Genomic DNA, 23,189 nt, shown 5'->3' with positions numbered 1-23,189 from the left:
TGATTCTATTCCACTGTCTACCATTGACCTGCTGGGTGAACACAGGCAAGTTACGTAGACTTCTTTGTGCCTTGTTTTTTTCTATCGATAGAATGGAGACAATAACCCATCTGTGTAAAGTACTTTGAGATCTACAGCTGGGAAGCACTATAAATACTAAGTATTATTACTTCAAAGTGTTCCTGGCCTATGGGTTAGTTTATCCATACTCTTTGGCCCCAATTCAGCAAAGCATTTAAACACATGGCTAAGACCACCACTGTTCAGCAAAGCACTTAGAGACATGCTCAGCTTTAGGCATGTGCTTAAGTGTTTTGTTGAATAAATAGGACTGTTAATCTGGGCTTTTAGGAATAACTTCTTTTTTGTTTTTGTTTTTTTGTTTTGTTTTAACTTAGTAATAGAGTCTGGAAGTGTGGCCTTTGTATACATCCCTTTTGTAATAGCATTACTAAAACTGAAGGCATGCATTAGTCTGACCTCCTCTTTCCGCTATGTTTAACACTAAATTAGGTTGTGATTAATGCTGGTAGCTCAGAGGAATAATGGAATGACATTAATGAGCCTTTTCTTCATAATGATCAGGTTCTCCAGCGCTGCCCAGCAACATGGTATACTTTGGAAGCTCTCAGGATGAGGAGGAGGATGAAGAAGAGGACGAGGAGACAGAGGATACAAAGGCAGCCACAAACAATGCTTCATCTTCATGCCAGTCAACCCCCAGGAAAGGAAAAACACACAAGCATGTTCCAAATGGGCATGGTAGGTCCTAAATCATTCTGTCTGTCTTCCTGCGGCATACAGTTGAGAAGAGAGGGTGGGGGTTGCGGGGGACACTGCCTCGTAAAGAATTCTAAGAACTGAATTATATTCTCAACCCTGCAGTGACTTCACATCTGGGAGAAAACTGATACTGTCCATACTATGAAAATGGTTTGCATCTTCCCTTTTATCCAGCTTCTGTCTAGAGGCTGCAATTCTGTCGGTCTGTGGGAGAAATACAAATGAGTAGCCAGGGAGCTGGTTAGAGCTATATGGTGAAAACAGTTTTGCTAATCCCTGATGCTATTGTTTGGCATTTCCTAGCTGCCTTTACTTAGATATTTAATCTGGAATAATTTAATGTTATTAATTTAAATATAAAAACAAAAATAATAAATGTTACCAAAATATATCCAAGAGGGAGCATTTTTAATGTTAGATGTTGCAAATAAATAAATAAATAAAATGTAGGGGTGAAGTCCGATGTTACTGACAAGGCTAACGCTGCAGCTTAGAAACTGTTGCAGCTGAGTTTCTAAGCTGCAGTGTTAGCCTTGTCAGTAACATCGGACTTCACCCCTACATTTTATTTATTTATTTGCATATCATCAGCTGTGCATTAGTCACAATCTATTTTCTTATGGTTGTCAGTCATATCCAGATAAACTAATCGGTGTGTGTCACCACAACATGTACTCAACACCTACTAACCTCAGGACTAAGCCTACTAGCCAGGATGAAAAGAACCTTATCGGCCATGTCCCACTATCACCAAAGCCCACATGGTCCAATAGACGTCAGCATTGCCCTATATTAAATCAGGGCTGTTCACCACAATAAACACATTCTGTATTCCCAATTCCCATCCACAATAGCTCTTTGCTATGAAGAGTTGACCCTGCAATGTCTGCTGGATCCTTTCCCTTTTCTCTGCAGAAGGGCACAAACTCCTTGTCATAGCCGGCTTTCCAGGGACGATGGAAGTGGCCATTGCTGGCTGCACCTGGGTTCTTTGCTCTTTCTTCCTTCTGAGGAAAACACTAGGAGATCCAGGCTTCTTTGCTTCTTGCTATCTCATTCCTATTTTGCACAAGAGTTTTCTTTATGAGGAACTGTTTGTAGGATCAAAGGTGGTATTGCCTCTTCTTGACCCAAGCAGCTAGTCAAAGTTCAGGACTCGGGGGTTGTTCTGGTTGGAAGTAGAAATTGATGGAGTCTGGTACCTTGGTGCAGTCTGGTTTATTTATAAGGACTGTACAAAATTCTGCTTCTCCAAAAGCAGGAGGAACCAAGAACAAAAGGAGCAATTCTGTAGCTTGCCACCCAAGCCTCATTAGCTAGCATCAGACCCAAACATCTTCCTTCTAGCTGTTTTCCAGGACCACACTATGCTTACAGGCTGTTTCTTGGTTTTCTTGCTTTTTGCCTCTGTCTGTCACTCTCTTCTGTGTGTTCTCAGTTTCTGCATGTTCTGCCTTCCCTCATGCATGCATCCACCCACCTGGTCACAAAACCAGTGGAACCCCTCCGCCGCGCCCCCTCTCCCCCCCCAGGGCACTAGTTTCTGGGTATACTCTATTAGGCCTTCTTTTAGGTGTGGCACTTTGTGTTTCTTACCCTTCACTTAAGATGGTTATAAGTTTATTTCTCTGTTTTTGGGCTAGTTGCACAGAAATAGAAGGGAAGAGGATACCTGGCCATACTACAGTTCACAAGTTTTTAGCAACAATTTTAGTGTTGTAAAAGGCCTGAATCTGAACACCTTTGATTGTAGGATCCAAACTTTACACCTTGCATCAAAGTGCAGAATTAACAAGTACAGAATTGTGCATAGTGCAAATGAGATTATCTGCTCTGTAAGATGCAGGGCTTTAAATACATGCTGCTTATGTTGTGCCAGAACGGTTACTGTACATTAGCACATTTTCTTTGAGAATTCCCTGAAGTGCAGCCACTTTGAAATTAGCTTGGAACCAGACACACCTGAACCCTCAGTTGGGGGTATAATGTTAATTATTTTCACTCTTAATATTGATTTGATACTCTTCATCACTAATCAGAGTCAATATAAGTGAGGCTTATGCATTAATAGTTATGCTGAAGACCTTTATATAGTACATGAGGGATTATGTGAAATGTTTTGTCAAAGGTGATGAAACATAATCTCCCCCAGAAGGTGGTTTATGTATTAAAAGCTACCTTGTTTGAGAATTCCTTAAGTTTTCAGTGTCTGTCATATTTGTTGCTGGTTTGTGTCTGTCTGTTTCAAATGAGACCACACGCAAAAGCAGATGGGAATGGCTGCCCCAGTTGAGCTTAATCTAGCATGAGAGTCAATTTTTAATGCATTAAAGTCTTGTTTTTACAGTACTATGTGTCGACAAACACTATAGGCCTGAAAATGTTAAACCTTTGCTATGACATAAAGCAGCAAAGGTTCAAAGTTTGATTAGTGTCATTAGATAGAGTCAAATAATTGCTTCCTAATAAATACAGGACGCCTCTTAAATTTCCAGGATAACATGATCATTTACCACTATGATTGTACTGGCCTGTAGCAGTAATGTGATGTGTTGTATACTCAGTTCTTACAGACTATTTGTATGTTTTTGTAAACTGTGGAGTCTTTTTGTTCTGTGGTGTTGCCTAAGTAGAAAATATACACACATTAGAAACTTTTATACGTGTGAATTAGTTTTACTTGTATTAGAGGAATGAGTAAATTGGCTTCTCTCTTCCTACCCTGCTGCACTATTACATGTATTGTTATTGTCCCACTTCCTTGGTATTTCCATCACACTGTGAATATCTAGCTGTGATATAAAGTAGGAGAATGTATAGGGAGATAAGTGTTTCCTCCTCCACCTTCCCTCCCAAACCTTCATGCTAGAGTGGAGAGAGAAATATGCAGTAGTATGATCGGCATTGTCCCTGACGCAATATCAAAGTGCAGGCAGCAATAATTTTGTGGTTAAACTGTTTTCTGAGAGATTGGTGCAGTTGCCACGAGGGAAAATGGTGGAGCTGTGCTTTTAAAAGTTGGTACCACTAACTGATATGAGGAGAGTCTAGCAGATGTTAAAATGAGTTTGCAGCAGCCCCTGTTACAGACTTGGATGATGATAATGGAGTCTTTTCCTGGCTTTTAGTTTTGGTCAGACATTAATATTTGGTGAAAAGGAGTCCTTTGTACAGTTTCAGGTGCATCTTGTGGAGTAATTTGTCACCATGCACACCAGATACAGTTTGTCTTAGTATTGTTTATGGGAACTTTAATTTATTTTTGAATGTGTAGCAGCAAGATGAGCCAGACAAAAGAGCAGATTGGTTAATATGAGCTTAGCAGCATTTCCTCTAAAGGAGAGAATTTATAGTTGCTTGTGGATAGTAACATAGAATAAAAGTGATAATTCTTGTAAATCGCATGTTCATGGACTAAAGCACAAACAAGTGCTACATGTAGTTTGTAAAATCTCTACCAAATTGAAAAATACCAATGACTTTTTCCCCTCCATTGTGTGGATCTTTGTGTGTGTGTGGGGGGAATGTTTCGAGTAAGCCCTAAAGCTAAATGTGGCATTGAGCTCCCAGTCAGAGTGATTTTAATTGCTTTAGGATTCACTCCAAGGGTTAAAATGGTGAAAGCTAAAAACTAATCAATTGAATCACTTGATTTCCACTCTGCAGATGACTTCAAAGACTATCTTACTAGCTAAGAGACCAGATGAATCTTTAGTGAGAATAAAAAAAAAAAATCACTCTTGCTGTTATAGTATTTTAAAATGGTTGAAATAGATGTATAGAATGTGCATCAATGGTCTTTCTATTCTTTTAAAATCATGTGGTTGCCTTTTAACTTCAGGCTTCCTGATATATATTATAGAATTTTGTGGTGAATTTCAGCATTAACTTATGGAAAACAGAGGAGTTTCTGTGTTGCAGTGGTTAGAACAGAAGTTCTGGAGACTGAATTTTAATCTCAGCTGAACCATTCACTCATTTTGACCTTGAGCACATACCTCCATAATTGGCAGTGCCTAGATGCGCAGTGCTTGTAAAATGTTTGCAAACTCCCCAAAATGGGAGAATCACAATTCTCTTGTAGCAGACTAAGAAGCTTAAAGTAGTGATTGGCTAACTTCTTCAACTGTAAAGATTTCAGGATTCCGTATTTCTGACCTCAATTTAAAAAAAATTGTCAAAAACGGAGAGATCTGTGAATGTGGCGCTCCCTTATCTGTGAAGGTCTCTTTTGTTCTCAGTATGCTTCAGTCATCCAAGCTCAACTTTTCTCCATTAAAAACTGTTTCCTTGGCCAGTGCAAACTGGGTCTAACAGTATCCAAAACCGTTATAAACCATGTTCTGAAATGTGTCTAGAATATGGTTTGTAAAACTGTTACTATTAGGGCTTTTGGGCAGAGGAGAAAAAAACTATTCTTGGAAGGGTCACATTTAAAAACCTTTCTGGCAAATACATTTTCACTCTTAATGTTGATTAGGCAAGGAGACATCACTGCAAATACTATGTTGGATTTTAGGGCATCCTGCTTCTTTCTTCAGTGTTTTCTTTTTCTTTTTTTAAATAAAGAACACTTCAGTTCTCAATTTGCAGTGGGTAATTTAGCAAAATGATTCTCCGTACATATATAGACTCGTAGTAACAAATTCCCTGTAAGAGATCAGGGGGTGCTTATTTATTCTTCATTTCAATGCATCACTCAGTGTATTGTTCCTGTGAGCTATGCCATAAGTAGCATCACTTGTGAATGTCAGTGTTTCTGAATGTTTGCATGGGAATCCTGAATGTGTAGTTGAATGCAAATTATGCTACTCAGTTTTGTTCTGCATTGAATTTTATGTTTCAGAATATATGCATGAGGTACAACTAGGGTGACCAGATATCTCGATTTTATAGGGGCAGTCCTGATATTTGGGGCATTGTCTTGTATAGGTGCCTATTTCTCACCCACCCCCGTCCCGATTTTTCACACTTGCTGTCTGGTCACCCTAGGTACAACTTCTATCACAGCCAATTGGATTTGTCTTGGCAAGGGGAAAAAAAGCCATAGAAACATATCTGTTTTCCCCAGTATAGAACAAGAATATTTTAGAGGCAGGGTGCTAGCCTAGAGAGTGAGTTGTCACTTATTTGTACGATTTGCAGCCTTTTGTCGAAATACCAAAGAACCAGTAATTGTTGCAATAAACATATTTTTGCACATATAATTTTTCTGCAAAAATATTTGTAATATGAAAATTACCAGTTCTGCAGTAATTTGCATATCTAAATATGCAAATTAGACAACAGTTTGGGACTCTTGTATCTCAGCTACCGAAAAGCCTCATGACCTGAAGAAAGGAATAGGGGAGCCTGAAACTGAAAAAGAATGAAAGACTTGTTACCTCACATGGGCTAATGTTATATGGACTCGCTACTTGATGAGAGACCCTTTTGACATCTGTTGGTCATGATGGATAGGTGAGTTGAATAGTGAGGTAGGTGCTAGAATAGGACAAAACTCTGCATTTTAGCTTTGAAGGTTTGAAAAACAAAAATATTTTACATCATTAACATTCCTCCCTCTCCCCCACCACATACTTATTTACACATCGTTTTAAATGACATAATTGGCTGCAAGAAACTTACAGCATAATCCACTACAACTGCCTTTTAACTTGTAGAATTCAGCAAGAAATCTTACCATGGAATTGTGCACCTACAGTTTAGATAAAGTTGAGCTAGGGTTGAGGTACATGTACAACAATGCCATCCTATTTTATTCAGTTCAGCATCCGATGATGTAGTAAGTACCTCCTTAAACCGACATAGAAGAATTTGTGGGGTCAGAAAGTGAGTTTGTGAGAAATGCTCAGTACAACTCTGAAGATATATGGCACCTAAAGAAAACTTGTGACAATGCTTTAAAATAGTCAGATTTGGGTGAATATCCAACATCTCTAGTTCATGCAGGAGGGAAAAACCTTTTAAAATTGTTTGGTCCTTTAAGGCTATTTGGGAGCCAAATGAATGTTTTCAGACACACTGACTTAAAAATGAATTTCTGCGAGGGGGGAGGGTGTCTTTGTATAATAATGCAGAATTAGTACCAGGCAGTCAATTTGTATTTATTATCGTGTTTGGGGAGAGATGTATGTAACGATATGAGGTGTGCATCTGAATATCTAGCTCCTGTTCAGGAAATTGCTGAGGTTCCCTTTTCCTCTCCAAAATAAAACTTCTCCTTTTTACCCCTGTTCCCCTCCTGATTTTATATATATAATTATTATTTATTAAATACAATTATATTAATGTGTAGATTCATTTTATTAATGCAGCACAGGCTCTGCTGCACATTGCCTTATCCTCAAAATACTGGTGCATAGGAGAATCTGCCACAAATAGGTTTCCCACTAATCATCCCAATACATTCATACAGTATCTCAAGTGTAAAAATAGGGTAGGATAAGCCCAAGCAGTGTTTGTGAGGGAAAGCTCTATACAAAGAGCCAGCTGTAGCTTGATCCTAACTAGTTAGTGTTTTAAATATTTATAAGACTGAGTTTAGCTATCCTCATATACAGTACAAAGCAGCTCTGGTGGCTGGCTGTGGCTTAGCAAACTTGGGTATGTGTTTAGTTTTTAAGGACTTTTCTTAGAAAAAGTGTTGCAAAAAGTGCAGTAAATTTTAAAAACTCAGTAAGTGGCAATTTTTCTCAACTGTAATTTATCCCCAGTAATGAGAAGAACTGAGGCCTTATCTGTAATGGGGTTTTGAGCCACCATTGTAGTGGTACCAGTCAAACCTCAAGTGTGGACACAGTTTACACCAGTGCAGTGCAATTTGTAGTGGGGCAGGTTTCAGACACAACAGCCGAAAGTCATCGTATCTGAACCTTTCTGTGACTACGTATGCTCAGAATACAAACATGAGAGTTGAACCAGGGGAAGCCATGCTGGTACAAATCATGCTGCACCTGTGAAAATCATGTACCCTAGGCTCTTCACCGGTGCAGCTATACCAATGGCTTAAAAACCCCAGTACAGACAAGGCTTGAGTTAAGGGTTCTGTTTCCTTCGCACATTTGGTCATCACCACTGACTTAGAGGAGGGAGTTGCAAGCACTCCATATGTTTCTCAAACTGCTTTAGGGAAACAGTATTCTGAGTATAGGTGTTGACAGATCCATCAGATTAAATGGTTCTGAGCCGTCTTGTTTGAAATTATATGCATTTTTTAATAATTTGCCTATAGAGGTTATTATTGCTTGGGGATAGTTCTCTCTCTTACTTGCTTTTTAACTGAAGTCTCTTTTAGGAGAACAGACCTGCTTGCTTATAATAGCATAATAATTAAAGACTCCAAAAGGTTTTTCCTTGAAGTTGTTTTCTAAAAACACAATTAAAGACTGAAACCTTTTTCTTCCATACTTTCAGTTGAGAGTACACTTAGTAAGAAAACTGCTACACCTCTAACCTGATATAACGCTGTCCTCGGGAGCCAAAAAATCTTACCACATTATAGCTGAAACCGCGTTATATCGAACTTGCTTTGATCCACCAGAGGGTGCACCCCCCACCCCGAGCACCACTTTACCACGTTATCGTTATATCCAAATTTGTGTTATATCGGATCACGTTATTTTGGGGTAGAGGTGTATAAGAAAAGCAGAAATTTAGCTAGCAGGCAGATGAGTATTTCTGGGGTGGCAGACACTGTCACTGTAATGAATAAATATGTATATTCAGTTTTGTTTAGATAAGCTGTAAAGGTATGACCTTCCTACTTCTCAAAACAGACAGCCAGATACCAGGAATTAGTAGCTGGCTTGTTTTAAATGAGATTTAATCTCAGTAGTATCGCACTTGCCTAAGAAAAAGAAAACTGTATGTTGCTTTCTTCTAGTCAAAGACACTTTGACAATATGATTTTCCCCTTTAATTATTTTTCTCATATGGTGATACTTTTATAATTTCATAGAAATGACCTTTTGTCAGCACTTCAGGCCAGAGTCCCATTTCATTTATGTTGATTCACACTGGTGTAATTCCATTAACTTGAATGGATTTACTTCTCACTTTCACTTGGTGAGATCAGAATGAGAATTTTTATGTTTACTGTAAATGTTTGATTTTTTTTTTAGCGTTAAAGCCTAATTTAACTTTGAGAGGTTGGTATATAAATAGGTATACTTACTTGTAATCATTATTAGAGTAGTGTTTTTTATATGGGCACAATACCAGTTCTTAGTGTTGTTCAAAGAAATTAATAGTGATCTTTAAAGAGGCTGATACCAATTATTGTTTTAATTAGGGACGGTATGACTAGAACTGCTTTGCATCCAGTTTTCTTTTTTCTATTATGTTTTCAGGGCTTAAGCTTTTCCTGTGAGAATGAATATATTTTTCCTCTCTCCTACTTCTCCCTCTCCCGCTTTCAAGAATCTTACAAATTAAGACAAAAGATAATTACTCAGACGGGTAAAACTGGCAAGGTTCCCACGACACTTATAATTAATGATCTGTTGAGTACAAAATATACTTTGTCTCTTGTTCATATATATATATATAGAGAGAGAGAGAGAGAGAGAGAGAGAGAGAGAGAGAGTGAGTGTGCACAATTTGACCTTTTGGCTATGTTTTTTGTTTGGTAATTTGCAGATATAAAATGGCAACGGGATGCAGAAAACTTATCTTTTGACTTATGGTTCTGTGTGTGCAGAACCATGTATGCAGTAAACCCAGTTTGTTCCCACTGAGTAAAAATGCACTTGCATCCAGTCAGGAAATCCATGTTTAACAGAGTTAAAAATTCATTGTGTGTGTAATGCATCTCATTTAAAAAAAAAAAAAAACCACAGTATTTTTGCAAAATCCTCTTTGGTTAATATATAGCGTTTTCATAGTGCCTTCTGTCTGATCTTAGAGCTCACTACAAGTAAGAATAAATTTATCCTCCTGACACCTCCTAAGAGAAAGGGATGTATTATCACCCCCGTTTAACAAATTGGGAGATTGAGGCACAGAGTCTAGAGGACTTGCCCAAAGTCACACAGGAAGTTTGTGACAGAGCTGGGAATAGAAACCAGGGAAGAAATCTTGGCTCCGTCAAAGTCAGTGACAAAACTTGCAGTTACTTCAGTGGCAGCAAGATTTCATCTCAGATCTTCTGCGTCTCAGTCTGATGCTGTTAATCCTGAGATCATCCTTTCAATATTTTTTGGTATAACAGTAGTTTCCACTTGCTCTGTGCCCCAGGAAATGGGAGGTGCAGAGGATGTAAGAATGAAGTTACCCAGCTGACCTCAAACTTTTACATTCATTTTCTTGAATGTTACCACCACAACCCAACCTGGTAAATAATCCAAATAACCACTCCATTCGTGACACATTGAACATGTGCTGTGGGTGGGGGAGGGAAAGCAGTCACCACTGAGGCAATCTAGATGTAGAAGCACATCATTCTGTCCACTAAGGGTGTGTTTTTGTTTGTTGTTTAAAGTAATAGAGAACATGTGTAGGTGGATCTGAAATCCCCTTTCTGGATCTAATGGAAAGCATAGCAAGCGTGCGTCATGTTTACTGAGGAGAAAAAGCTGTAGTGCAGCTTTCATTTTAGGAGAAGCATTTCATTTAATTCGCATAAGCAAGTGTTTCAAACAGATAACACTAGTAGTTAGGGGTGTGTGCCCAGAATCTCTTATAAAATATGTTCTAAATAGTATCTTTGTGTTAAAGTAATTAATTTTCTCATCTCTTTAGTTCCTTTTCTTTCTTAATCAAGGAATCTTTTTTATTTGCAGCACGTTTGCTCTAAGAAAACACCTTAAAGGGAAATTGTTGAGTCAGTTTGAGTCAACAGCCTTTTTTGTTGTTTGATTACTAGAATATTCTTCAAAGAAACACTTGCATAATTTTTAAAAATTCCAGTGGAAACAATTATTTTTAAAGCAACACCATTCTCCTATAGTGTTTTTAATCCCAACAGTGTAACTCCAGAAAACTGATTAGAAACTGACTATAAATAGGGGGTGACCATATTTCTCTCTGCTGAATATTGGACACTTGGTAAAATTACTGGTATACAAGCGAGTTCTACGGCAATCAGTCAGAACGATGCAGTACAGATGTTCAAATTAACATCTAATTGACTGAGTCCCTTTTATTTACCTTCTTATCTTTAAGGCTATAGGGGTCACACGGGAATGGTGACATTCCCCCCACACACCCCTGCCCCCCACTCAAAGGGGCGGGGTGTGTGGCTGACAGCAGGGTCATATCTGCCCCCCCCCCCGTGCCCCCCGCGCACGATTTCTGCCAGGGTTCACACCGGAATGTGGCCAGTAGCAGCCTTTCTGCCCTCTGTGGGAGCAAAGGGACAGGAGCTGCTTCCAGCTGTGAGGGGGGAATGACCTGGTCTGTGTTTTGCCAAAACTCATTCTCTCCACCCGCACCCCCCCAAAAAAAAAGGGCAGCTAGTCACTTCCTGCCCACACACTAAGGAAAGGCAGCTAACACCTCCAGGCTGCTGCTGGCCACCAACATAACCCAGAACAGGCAGGAAGGGGTTAAACCCTAAGTATTAGGGTTGCCAACCCTCCAGGATTGCCCTAAAGTCTCCAGGAATTAAAGATTATGTCATGGGATGAAACCTCCAGGAATACATCTAACCAAAACTGGCAATCCTACTAAGGATGCATTGTGCACCAGGGCCCAGGGAACCTGACTACATGGCTTCAGTGAGCCCAGCCAGAGAAGTGGCGCAACAGGGGAGGGAGCAGTCTTGTGCTCCCTGGCATCAGGATGCAAGGCGAATGTCTGTATGTGTGAGAAGAGGGTGCTAAGCCCCTGCCCTGGGAGCTTAGCACCCACCCCCTTTGTTGGTCACTGGACCTCCCAACTCACCGCTGGTGGGCAGGTGGCTGGTGAGCAGGAATCTGGCCAGCAGCAGGACCTGCCATTACTGATGGTGGGGGAGGGACAGAAAATATGGGACAATTTGCCCATTTTTAAGAAAAAGTCAGGACACCTGCAAGAGTGTTTAAATATGAGATTGTCTCTTTAAAAACAGGACGTCTGGTCACCCTAACTGTAAACAAACATGATATTTGCTGGTCTGTATTTGTTCAGACAATGAAAACAGGAATATACCTGTTGAATGTTAATTTAAATGTTAAATTCTGTCTGTTTTTGATAATTTAAGGTCCTGGCTGTTTTCAGGGAATCTGTTTTTATAGATACACAAAATGTAACCTGGTAGTCCCTCTAGTTTTTTATTTGTCTTTATTTTGATTTGTATGTAACTAGGCACCTACTAAACATCTAATGCTGACAGCAGCTTAAAGGTTTGTTTTTTTAAGCTTTTTAAATGAAGAAGCTGGTTTCAAATATATTTTCTTTTTTGTTCTCACACTCAACCCCTATCTCTCCACTCCTTTCCCTTCTCACCTGCCAGTCTTCAATGGGTCCAGCAAGTCAACGAAGGAGAAAGAAACTACCCATAAACACAGAAGCAAAGAGACCACATCGGGGAAGGAAAGGAACAGTGAACACAGGGCTGAGAGCCGAAAAGACCAGGCTGCTGCTAATCACCATCCTACTACAAATATTGGCTCCTCAACGAAAGGGCTCACTGCTAACAACCACCACCCTCTTCATAGATCGGCTCAGGACTTAAGGAAACAGGTAATGTGTTGTACTCTCATTTGGGCACATGTGATTCATGTGCTCATAAAGTGCTAACCCCAGTACGCCAGCCCCCATTGAGGTAACTTTGTAACCTTTAACATGTGGTATGAAGAAAAACAGGGAGTTGACTTTAAGTGAGAGAGAGAGAAAAAAAAATTACGTAAATGGACAGTCCCTCATTGCAATACAATACACATTATTACCGCAGCTTCACATCACACGTGGGTGTACGCAGGGTATTCACATTTGGTTTTTTATGAAAACTGTCTGGCACCCTTTTTGGCCTCTCTGCTGATATTGCCAAGGTTGGCTGAATACAGAGAATGACCTTTTTTCCTACAGGTGATCCTTTCAGGTTACGTTTGAGAGTTGGCATTGTAGGGAAGCTTGTATTATCACTGTTGTATTATACTTGGCCAGTAGGAACTCAGAGTCTGAGACACTACTTGGAGCTCTTGGAAAATTATCTTCCCATTACCAGCATCCTAATATGACAGTCCAAACTGTCCCCGCTCTCAGTGGCACTACCACCAAGGTCTTCATAGGGCAGCAGATTTGTTGACTTTCACTCTGCTGGAGATGTTTTAAAGGACCAATGGCCTGGTGGTTGTGGCTTGCTACTGACTGGTGTTCAAAGAGGAAGTGTCTCCATCTGTTTTTTGGCAGTTGGGGCAGGAGCTTCTAAAACAGCAGTTTTCAAGTAATGTTTCTTAAATGATTTAAAAATCCATGTCAGTGCCCTTTTAAATCCTTCCACTGGTTGCCATATGCTAATTAATCCAGTCTGAGGCTTGTTGAAGGTGGTGCATGGGATGAGAGGAGTGCAGCAGGGGGAATTTGCTGCTCTTATGGCTTAGTTTCTCTTTTCTTAATGGATGGTTCTGTAACATGCCCTTTCAGAGATGATGTTTGTTCGTTGGAGTATATAGGCTTTCCCTCTGGATATCTGGCCTCCTGTAGAGCTACAATCTGGATTTTGCATGGCCCTCCAGGCCTTGGATGGGCACCTGCTAGGGTTGGGCCATTAGATATTGAAAATAGCAGAAGGCAAAAACACTGTATTCAGTGCCAAGAAAATACCTACTTCGTGCAATGCTATGAATATCTTTCAGTCCCTCTTAAAATGCCCCCACCGGTTCCCTTTTGTCTTCTGAACCAAATTCAAGTTCCTCAAGCCTTTGCTTTCAAGGCTCTCCACAATATACGTCCCTTCTACCTCTGCTCCTGTTCCTCCCCATCACATGCTGCTTGACTGAATGCCTCTTTCTGTCCTTTGCCTTCTTCCATGTGGCTATTTATACCCTCCCTGTACTCCTCTCTCCACCTAAGTCCCTTTTCAAAGCTCACTGCTTCAAGGTGTATAGTGTTTATATGTATTAAAACGAAGCATGCCGTTGTAACCTTTAAGATGCTTGAGCTAGGCTGCAAACAAACTGTATGGTCATTTTGTGTTCACCCTCGTCTTCTTGCTCTGCCACTCGTACCACCTTTTTTCTCTCTCTCTCTCTCTCTCTCTCTCTCTCTCTCTCTCTCTCTCACACACACACACACACACACACACACACACACACACACACACACACACACACACACACACACACACACACACACACACAGTTTCCTATGCTGTCATATCCTTATTTTTACATTAATTTAGCTTATTTCTTTCAGGCAGGCTAGTCTTTATTTTTTTGCATAGCACCATGCATATCTAATGCTATATATAAATAATAAAAGAAAAGCTAAGATGATCTCTAAATGTGCTGCATAAGATATATATTTCAATTTTGAATGTTTTTAAGCTTTGATCTTACTTGATCTGAATGAACACTTGAATACTTATCAAAACTGGATAATAGCAGTACAAACTAGATACATACTGACATGTAATCTTTGTACAATACAAACATTTAGTTAATATTTTGTGATTATAGTAAATCTTTTGTAATATATGAATAGCATTTGTTTTTGAACCACAATAATCATAGCTAAAATCAGATTTGTATAGTACAGAGTTTGAGCACTATAGGATTCTGACCAGGAAATTCTTTCTTTCTCTCTCTCTCTCTCTAATAGGGATTTTGGCATATGTAACTGTGAAATACTTTAAAGTTGCAGTATAAAACTAAATTAACAACAGTGTCAGATATTCCTAAAGTACACTGTTACTGGGGAAAATAACTCTGATTCTGAGATTGCCAAACAGCAGATTTGTATTTCACTTTTTTCTATCTAGCCTATGCTATTTAGGGGATATATGTGAAGTATCTTCCTCCAGGATTCAAGATTTTGGGTGTTCTTATTTAAATTGGGCAGTTGTGTGTATTCACAATATTAGACTCTGTCATGCTACAATAAGGAAGACACAAATGCTAAAAATGATCCTTATATATTCCTCTACTGTTCATAGTGCTATGCAAACATAAAGTAATCTGCCTCAACTACAGTGATCATCTTAACTCAAGAAAATAGAAGAGGCTCAAAGTTGACAGTTTTTGTAAGCTTAAAATTAAATCAGTAAAAAAACCTTAAATTTTCATCCGCAACCCAATACTAGAAAAAAAAACTGGCTCCCTGTTTGTATGAATCTGTTGATAAAACTTGACTGTTACTAGCTGAGCTATTGGAAAGGGGCTGGTTACTCATATACAGTGATTTAACTGGTTGCAAAACATTAACCTTGCCAGTTAGTGTGGACAGCATTAAATTTCTGCTTCTGATAAATCTTTGTTTAATTTTTTACTGTTTTTTCCAAAAAGAGGAGAGTTGTTTCATTAGAGTGCCAGCCACAGGACCATTCTATTTTCAGCATGCTTTTGCTGGTAGTGATGGCAGAGGATGATGAGGGGGTTAGTTGTCCTATAGGAAACAAAGAGCATCATAGACCCACAGATGTGTTTTTTCTCTCTCTCTCTCCTCTCTCTCTCTCTCTCTCTCTCTCTGGTGTTCAGTTGCTCTTGTCAATTGCACTCTCCCTGCCTTGCTGTCTTCCCCCAACCCCCTCCCCCCCAACTCCAAAGGGATTGTGGGGAGAGGAAATCTAGTTCAATAGGGCCCTCTGTTGGTCTAATAGGATAATTTAGCTCTGCAAAACTCCCAACTATGTACCAATGCAAATGAATGAATAAGCAAATGAGAAAGCTTGACATCTTATGGGACTCAAACAATTACAATTATATTTTTTTCTAATAAGATATTTTTGGGGGGTGTGTGTGTGAGAGAGAGAGATTGAGGATTGATCCTAGGTGCTGTGTAGAGGCATGTGTAAACCAATGCAAATCTAACAAACAATCTTGAAGGAATACTTAAACTTTTTAATAATAATTTTTTAAAAAGTGAGGAGAGATGCTATGGCAGTGGTTCTCAACTTTTTTTGTCCTGGTGACCCCTTTCACATAGTCTGAGTGCGCCGCCCCCCCCCCCTTAAATTAAAAACACTTTTTATATATTTAACACCATTATAAATGCTGGAGGCAAAGTGGGGTTTTGGGAGGAGGCTGATAACTTGTAACACCCCATGTAATAACCTCCTGACCCCCAGTTTGAGAACCCCTGCACTATGGAATCCTGAAGGATTCTGCATCCATTGATGGCTCCTCTGTGAAGACCAAAAGATATTGCTGCAAGACTGTGTGATTGCCCCATACAGTTTAACATTAAAAGAGCTAACAAAATTTCATGTGGTAAGAGAGTACTTTGGTCGGTACCATGAACAAGAGTGGTGTGAAGACAAATATAATCAACTAAAACTGAGAGGGTAGCTGAAAACTAGACAAGTATATTGGTATGCCTGGTTTCACTGTTAGCACAAAACTTTAACGGGTGATGAAGGCTATTGTCAAACACTTTGTTACTACCTGAATTAAATTGACTTCTTTCTTATGTGCTCAGTGTAAGCACTGCCGCGGGATGGAGCTGTGTCACTAGACCCCATATGGTGAACCTGAGCAGCTGGGAGTGCGGTCAATTTATTAGGATGACTCTGTGTGTGTATGTTTGGTTTGGCGGTTATTGGGGGGAGACATATCAACTATAGAAAGGTAAGAAAATGCCTACCACAATTATTTTGTTTTCTTTGGTACCAATCATCTGTTGGATCCTGAGAGACAAATACAGGCAAAGGAAGCATAGGTGGGTGCTAGACAGACAGAATTTCACATTTGCCAATGAGAAATCCTGAATCTACCAAACACTCTGTTGATGGCTATGACCACATTCTTTGTTCCATTTGTTTCCCATTGAAGAAGCTTATTGCAGCCTAATACAGTTTGAAGCATGGTCTGTTCTGGTCCATAAATATTTCTGTATGTAAATATGCCAGGTGCATGCTCTTTCTATGTATGGGATATAGCTGTGGGCTGCTTGGGAGGGAGGACAAGAAGAGTAAATGAAGCATCTCAAAACCGTAAAGTTGTAGCTAATCTAAAAAGACAACAGTCTGGAGGAAGTTCTCAAGTTCTCTTTAGCCTTATAGGGTTGGCTTACTGCTGGGGAATCTAGAAGAGAAATGTATCTTCAAATCTAGAAGACACTAGTACAGGTATAATACTGAAAGCAGACCAAACCCTCTTTGAAATAACTTTGTAGGGTGAACCGGGATTTAAAAGGTTGCCCTCATAATGTAGGGTGGAAGGTTAGATAGCATTAGTCAGATGAACCTCTTCGGCTTTATAACTGGCTCTGAGAGATCTGTCTTCTTGCTATGCCGAGGCATTGTAATGGCACTAACTGGTTACAGTAAGTTGCAGTTTTCATAGTAAATGCAATTTTCCAGGGGTTTATATCTTGGCAGTTTTAATTCTGGCCTAAAACTCGTAAAGGAGCTCAATGCTTTTTTTGCCTTTGGAAAAGGGAATGTTTTAGGTGTCTTATCAAAGTTGTCAGGATCCCTCCGTTCTCCCTCATCTGTTTTTCTGAGGCCATGTGTCACAGCTACCCTCCTAAGTGGTTGCCTGGGATTTCCTTTAGAGCCACTACTATGTAAAAAAGCCAGAAGGGGATGCTCAAGGTACATCCTGACCATCGGGGCTGCCTCCACAGCTCTCCCAGGCCACAGCTGCTCCAGGGAGTGAGAAACCAAAAAGGATCTTACCAAGGTCTCGCATTCAGCATTTCCCAGGTCACGGGGCAGGCTCGCAAATGCATTTTTAGTTGTCAATGGTTAAGTTTTATGTACAGTATAAACTCCCATTTATCTAAGGTTTCAGAGTAGCAGCCGTGTTAGTCTGTATCCACAGAAAGAACAGGAGTACTTGTGGTACCTTAGAGACTAACAAATTTATTTCAGCATAAGCTTTCATGGGCCACAGCTCACTTCTTCGGATGCATAGAATGGAACACACAGACAGGAGATATTTATACATACAGAGAACATGAAAAGGTGGAAGTATACATACCAACTGGAAGAGTCCAATCAATTGTGGAAATACATAAATAAAAAAAGGAACTGAACTTGGAAGCTTTAGCCCAGTTCAGTTTGAACTGTGAGTGTTAGAAGTTTGGATTGGTTTACTTCGTTAGACTCTTCCTGTTGGTATGCATACTTCCACCTTTTTCATGTTCTCTGTATCCATTCTATGCATCCGAAGAAGTGAGCTGTAGCCCACGAGAGCTTATGCTGAAATAAATTTGTTAGTCTCTAAGGTGCCATAAGTACTTCTGTTCCATTTATCTAAAACGCTCACAGGGAAACCTGAAACCATCCAGTAAACGGGTTCTCCTCAGAAGAAGCTGGGCTTTGGTTTCTCTAACGGCTGGAGCCATGTGAAGAGGAGAATGCTGGCTGGTTTTAAAAGGGCACCATTCCAGCTCCAGACTCTGGAGAAACAACTGCGAAACTGTGTGGAGAGTGTGTGTGTGTATATTTACAGTACAATCCAGGGGGCATAACTAAGAGGCTTGTCTTGTAGAGGCTAGAGCAGCAGAATAGGAGTCAGAACTCCTAGGTTCTCCTTACCATTCTGCTGATTTCACTATGTGACCTCAGCAGGTCATTTAACCTTTTCTGTGTCTCAGTATATCCAGTAATAAAATGGTAGGCTGACCAAACAGCAAGTATGAAAAATCGGCACAGAGGGTGGGAGGTAATAGACGTCTATATAAGACACAGCCCCAAATATCAGAACTGTCCCTATAAAATTGGGACATCTGGCCATCCTATAAAATGGGGGTAATAATACTTGTATTTATTGCAGAGGGATTATGAAGTTTAATTATTTGAAAATGGTTTTGAAATCCTTGGAAGGACATTTATAGAGGTGCAAGGTATTAACTGAGTTCAGGTTAAGCGTGGTTATACAGTATGAGCATCCATTGTCAGTACGTATATTGAAGGTCTGGACTTCGGATATCTGAGGGTTTTTTTGCATTCTCATAAACTGCTGATGCCCAGTTGATAAGAATTTAAGGCTGCAGTGTTTAAACTTGGCTTCCTAAATTAACTTGCTTAAATAGAAGTGACCTGGTTTTCAGACGTTCCCTTAGAAGGTAATGATCGCTGTCCGTGCTCCACACTTCTGATGGTTAGGCTGTTACTTTTAGTTTCCTAACTGGGTTTAGATGCATAACTTAAAGCACTTGAGTTGGATAATATGATGCAATAAAATATACTATATAGAAGTAAAACTGCCCAGATATAAAACTTAAACAAGTATCAGAACTACTGTACAAACTTCTATTCCGTATTAACAATTTAAAAGAGTGCCTCCCAAAACTCAGTATACATGATAGACTGGATCCTTCATGGCCATCGTGATCTGTTGGGTACATAGTGTTTCAGAGATATAGACAAACACATGTTTGTGTTTTGAATATAAATTTCAGATTTGTAGATTTATCAATTTCAGGTCAGTAAAGGAGGGGAGTGGGTGGGTGTTCTGTGCACCCTCTGTTGATGTTAACCAACCATGTCCATCTCACTAGTTATAGTAGGTACAGGAGAGTGACTAGTTCTTTTTAGTTACAGACTCAAGCATCCGTCCTCATGATGCTATCAAGGACTTTACAGTAGATTATGAAATGGAGTAGTGTTCTTAACTAGAGATGCATGAGTCAGGTGACCCTCTCCTTAAGACAGAGGTACCTGCCTCATACTCGGAGAGCAGGCTTGACTTTATTTGTTTTCAGTTCTGGTTTTGTTTTTAAAAGTGTCCAGATCCTGCTCTTCTCTGGATGAAACCTGTGAAATGCAGATTGCCCTAAGGGGTCCATATCCTGCAGCCTCATTAGGAGTCAGGTCTGCATGATTTGGCTTTCTGTGGGTGTCTCCATTCAAATAGTCTTTTATTAATTTACTTTTTGTTTTCTCTTTTCTTCCTTCTGCTTCCTCTACAATACTTCCGGCTTTCCAGGTTTCTAAGGTCAACGGAATCACTCGAATGTCATCTCCAGGTGCAAATGCAGCCAGTGCCAAAAAGATGAGAGAAGTCAGACCTTCACCATCCAAAACTGTGAAGTACACTGCAACAGTGACAAAGGGAACCGTCACATACACCAAAGCCAAGAAAGAACTGGTCAAGGAAACCAAACTAAATCACCACAAACCCAGTTCACCTGTTCACCATACAATCTCAGGGAAAACAGAAAGTAGCAATGCAAAAACCCGCAAACAGGTGCTATCCCTTGGAGCGTCCAAGTCTAACAATATCACTGTTAATGGTGTCAAGGTCAATGGCAAGTTGAACCAAAAGGCATGTACTAAGGAGGTGGGGAGACAGTTGAGGGAGGGGCTGCGCAATTCTAAGAGGAGGCTGGAAGAGACGAATCATATAGACAAAATACAGTCACCCACCAAGAAAATGAAAGGAGCGGTCAGCTTGACAGAAGCTGCAAGTAAAAAGGCAGCTGTGGAAAAGCCCTTGCTGAATGGACATGTGAAAAAGGAAGTGCCAGAGAAGATTCTGGAAAGAAATAGGCCGAAAAGAGCCACTGCTGGAAAGAATACGCCAGGGAAACAAGCACACAGTAAAACTGAAAATGCCTCCTGTGAAAATCATTCTACCTCTCAAACTGAGTCCTTGCACAAGCCACACGACTCAACAGGAAAGCACGAAAAGGGTAGTAGCAAGTCTGGGTGGGCAATGATGGATGAGATTCCCATCCTTCGGCCCTCCGCGAAGGAGTTCCATGACCCGTTGATATACATTGAGTCAGTCCGAGCTCAGGTAGAGAAGTATGGGATGTGTAGGGTGATTCCTCCTGCAGACTGGAGACCTGAGTGCAAGCTGAATGATGAAATGCGGTTTGTGACACAGATTCAGCACATACACAAGCTCAGCAGGCGCTGGGGACCCAACGTGCAGCGGCTGGCCTGCATCAAGAAGCACCTCAAATCTCAGGGCATTACCATGGATGAGCTCCCACTCATCGGTAAGGGCTGTGGCTCCTGCAGGCCTTTTGTTTCGGTTTATAAGCATTGTGCAGTAAATTTTGTGCTTCATTTGATTTTGTGATTAATTGAATCCCTGTGAAACTGCAGGATGCTGGATTTTCCTCTGTTTATTCATAGACCAGGTGCCATGCAAGTGGGTGCAGTGCAGGCTTCTCCATGCTGATTCACTTAAGCACATTAATACTGCCTGATGCTTCATTGATTTTACCTAGGGCAAAAGGCTTCATAGGTGTCTCTACTCAAATTTCAAGATCATCTCCTTTCCCTCCCACTTACTTATAAAAATAATAAATATAAATATTAAGATTCTTGATCTAAAGTTACATTGGAAGTTTTTAGGGGTTTTCCAGAGATGTTTTCTGTTACAATTTATGTAGTGCTGCTAAACTAGAAAATGAATCTTACTTTTTCCATCTCCAGAATTGTTTTTTTGAAAAAAGGAATCACCAGCCAAACAAAAAAAAGGTCTTTGAACTGACTTCTGTTTGGTTATCCAGACACTTAAGATCACAAATTTATAGTGACTTGCAGACATTTAACAACCATTAAGTGTCAAGAATAGGCAGTAAAATGTGGTTCATTGCAAAATGGCGGTTTCATTATTTCTCCCAGCAGGTGGCTGCCATGGCTAATGCCTGAGTGAGAATCGTTTATTTAAAAGAATTCTTGGTTTATGGTCTGCTGTCAGATATGACATAAGTAATAGAAAGGTGACAATGGCTTGTAAAGAACATACATGCTAGTTAAGGAAAACATTTTAATCTTTAGGAAAATTATCTTTAAATCTGTTTTTTCTAATTAGCCTAGAAAATATAATAAATTTATCTTAGTTGCTTCAAATTTTTATTTAACACTTCTTTTTTAGTAACTTCTAACCAAGTTATAACTCATTTAACAGTACAACTTGAGGCACTGCTTTTGTAGCTGAGGCATTATTCCCTGTGAGACTGCTCTGCACATTACTTGGTTTAAAGAAAGCTCCTTTCTTTCTACCTCAACTGCACACACCATTTATTTCTATGTTAAAAGTTTATTTCAGTTTTCACAACATAAATCCATGAAAAAAACAAGAAAAGAAACGAATTCAGACATTGCAAGGTTATAATATTAACCAAGAACTCCTCTGTAATGTGCAGTACAATATTTCAACAGGATTTAAGAAAAAGGAGTAAGGATTAGTATTCTACAGTAAAATGCCTGAAGAAAAGTAGGATTGCTGTAATATTAAGTTGTGAGATCAAATACTCAAAAGTTCAGGGAATTCCAAAAGTTGAGATTACTCTAGCAGAATTAAATTGATCCTTTGGCATTTCTAATATCTGCAATGGTTGTATGTTAATAATAAGGAGTATTAAATTCATCTTACATTGGCAAGGGAAAGCGGAAAATACAACATACGTACAATATGGCAGCGTTAACACCTATTAATGCAACATTAACTTTTTGATTAAATTTCCTGGCTCTTGTGTACCTGGTCTCACAGCTTTAAGATTGTGTTACTGTTAATCTTTACACAGTTAATTTCCTACGTCTTTTAAGTTTAAAATTAAAACAAAATGTTGAGAAGGGGAAGAGAAATCTGAAGGTAATCAGAGTGCATGGATTAGAAATATATTGGTTTCAGCAATAGAGACTTTAAATTCTTTGAGATAACAAGTATGCACAAATGCATACTCCTGCTGTAAGGACCAAATCTCATTTCCACTGAAATCATTGAGTTTTGCCATTGACTTTAGTGGGACCGGGCGGGATGTGGCCTTAAAGGCACACCTGAAGGGTTTTTTTACATTTTTTTTCCAGAGTTTGCTCAGTTTTTCAGCTTTCCCAACATTGTCAAATCAAAACTTAAAAAAAAAAACAAAAAAAAAAACCTGTCAGATGAGACTCCTTAGTTCTTGCCAAGTCTTCAATTTCAGCTATTTGCTATGAGTCCTTTTAAAAATAAAGAAGAGGTTAAATTTTTTTTCATCAAACTTAAAATACATATTAACCTGCAGGCAGAGGCCAGCCTTTAGAAGTTTCACCCTAAAAATGAGTGTTTCAGAAAGTTATGACCATGTGAAATGGAGTTGTAACTGAAACCATTTAACAATCTTTAACGAGGGCAGGTGTTACAAAGCACCCACAGTAGTACAGCATACTTACTCAGTGAGAGAACTCAAGCTCTGACATTCTGAAGTAGCTTCCATCTTGTTGTGCTTGAGAACATTCCATTTTTAAGCATGTGATGAAGTGTTTTGAGATTGGTGATTTAAACTGAGCCTGCAGATATTTGTGTTGTATTATAAAGCTATTTATATGAAATCGAGCCATTAACGTAATCTTTCAGAATTGAAGGGATGTTACTCAG

At 39.6% G+C, this 23,189-nt stretch overlaps 1 protein-coding gene across 2 annotated transcripts in view; it reads left to right on the top strand.

The window, feature by feature from the left end:
• JARID2 (jumonji and AT-rich interaction domain containing 2) overlaps positions 1–23,189 on the top strand; it is a 344,692-nt gene that overhangs the window by 279,731 nt on the left and 41,772 nt on the right. For both annotated transcript variants that reach the window (XM_050941573.1, XM_050941574.1), the window contains 3 exons: positions 586–762; positions 12,218–12,447; positions 19,800–20,817. In XM_050941573.1, coding sequence (XP_050797530.1) covers positions 586–762; positions 12,218–12,447; positions 19,800–20,817 — 1,425 coding nt within the window. The remainder of the gene's footprint in view (positions 1–585; positions 763–12,217; positions 12,448–19,799; positions 20,818–23,189) is intronic.

This window comes from Gopherus flavomarginatus, chromosome 2, assembly GCF_025201925.1.
Source record: "Gopherus flavomarginatus isolate rGopFla2 chromosome 2, rGopFla2.mat.asm, whole genome shotgun sequence".
Taxonomy (NCBI): Eukaryota; Metazoa; Chordata; order Testudines; family Testudinidae; genus Gopherus; species Gopherus flavomarginatus.
This window is presented reverse-complemented; position numbering and strand designations above follow the sequence as displayed.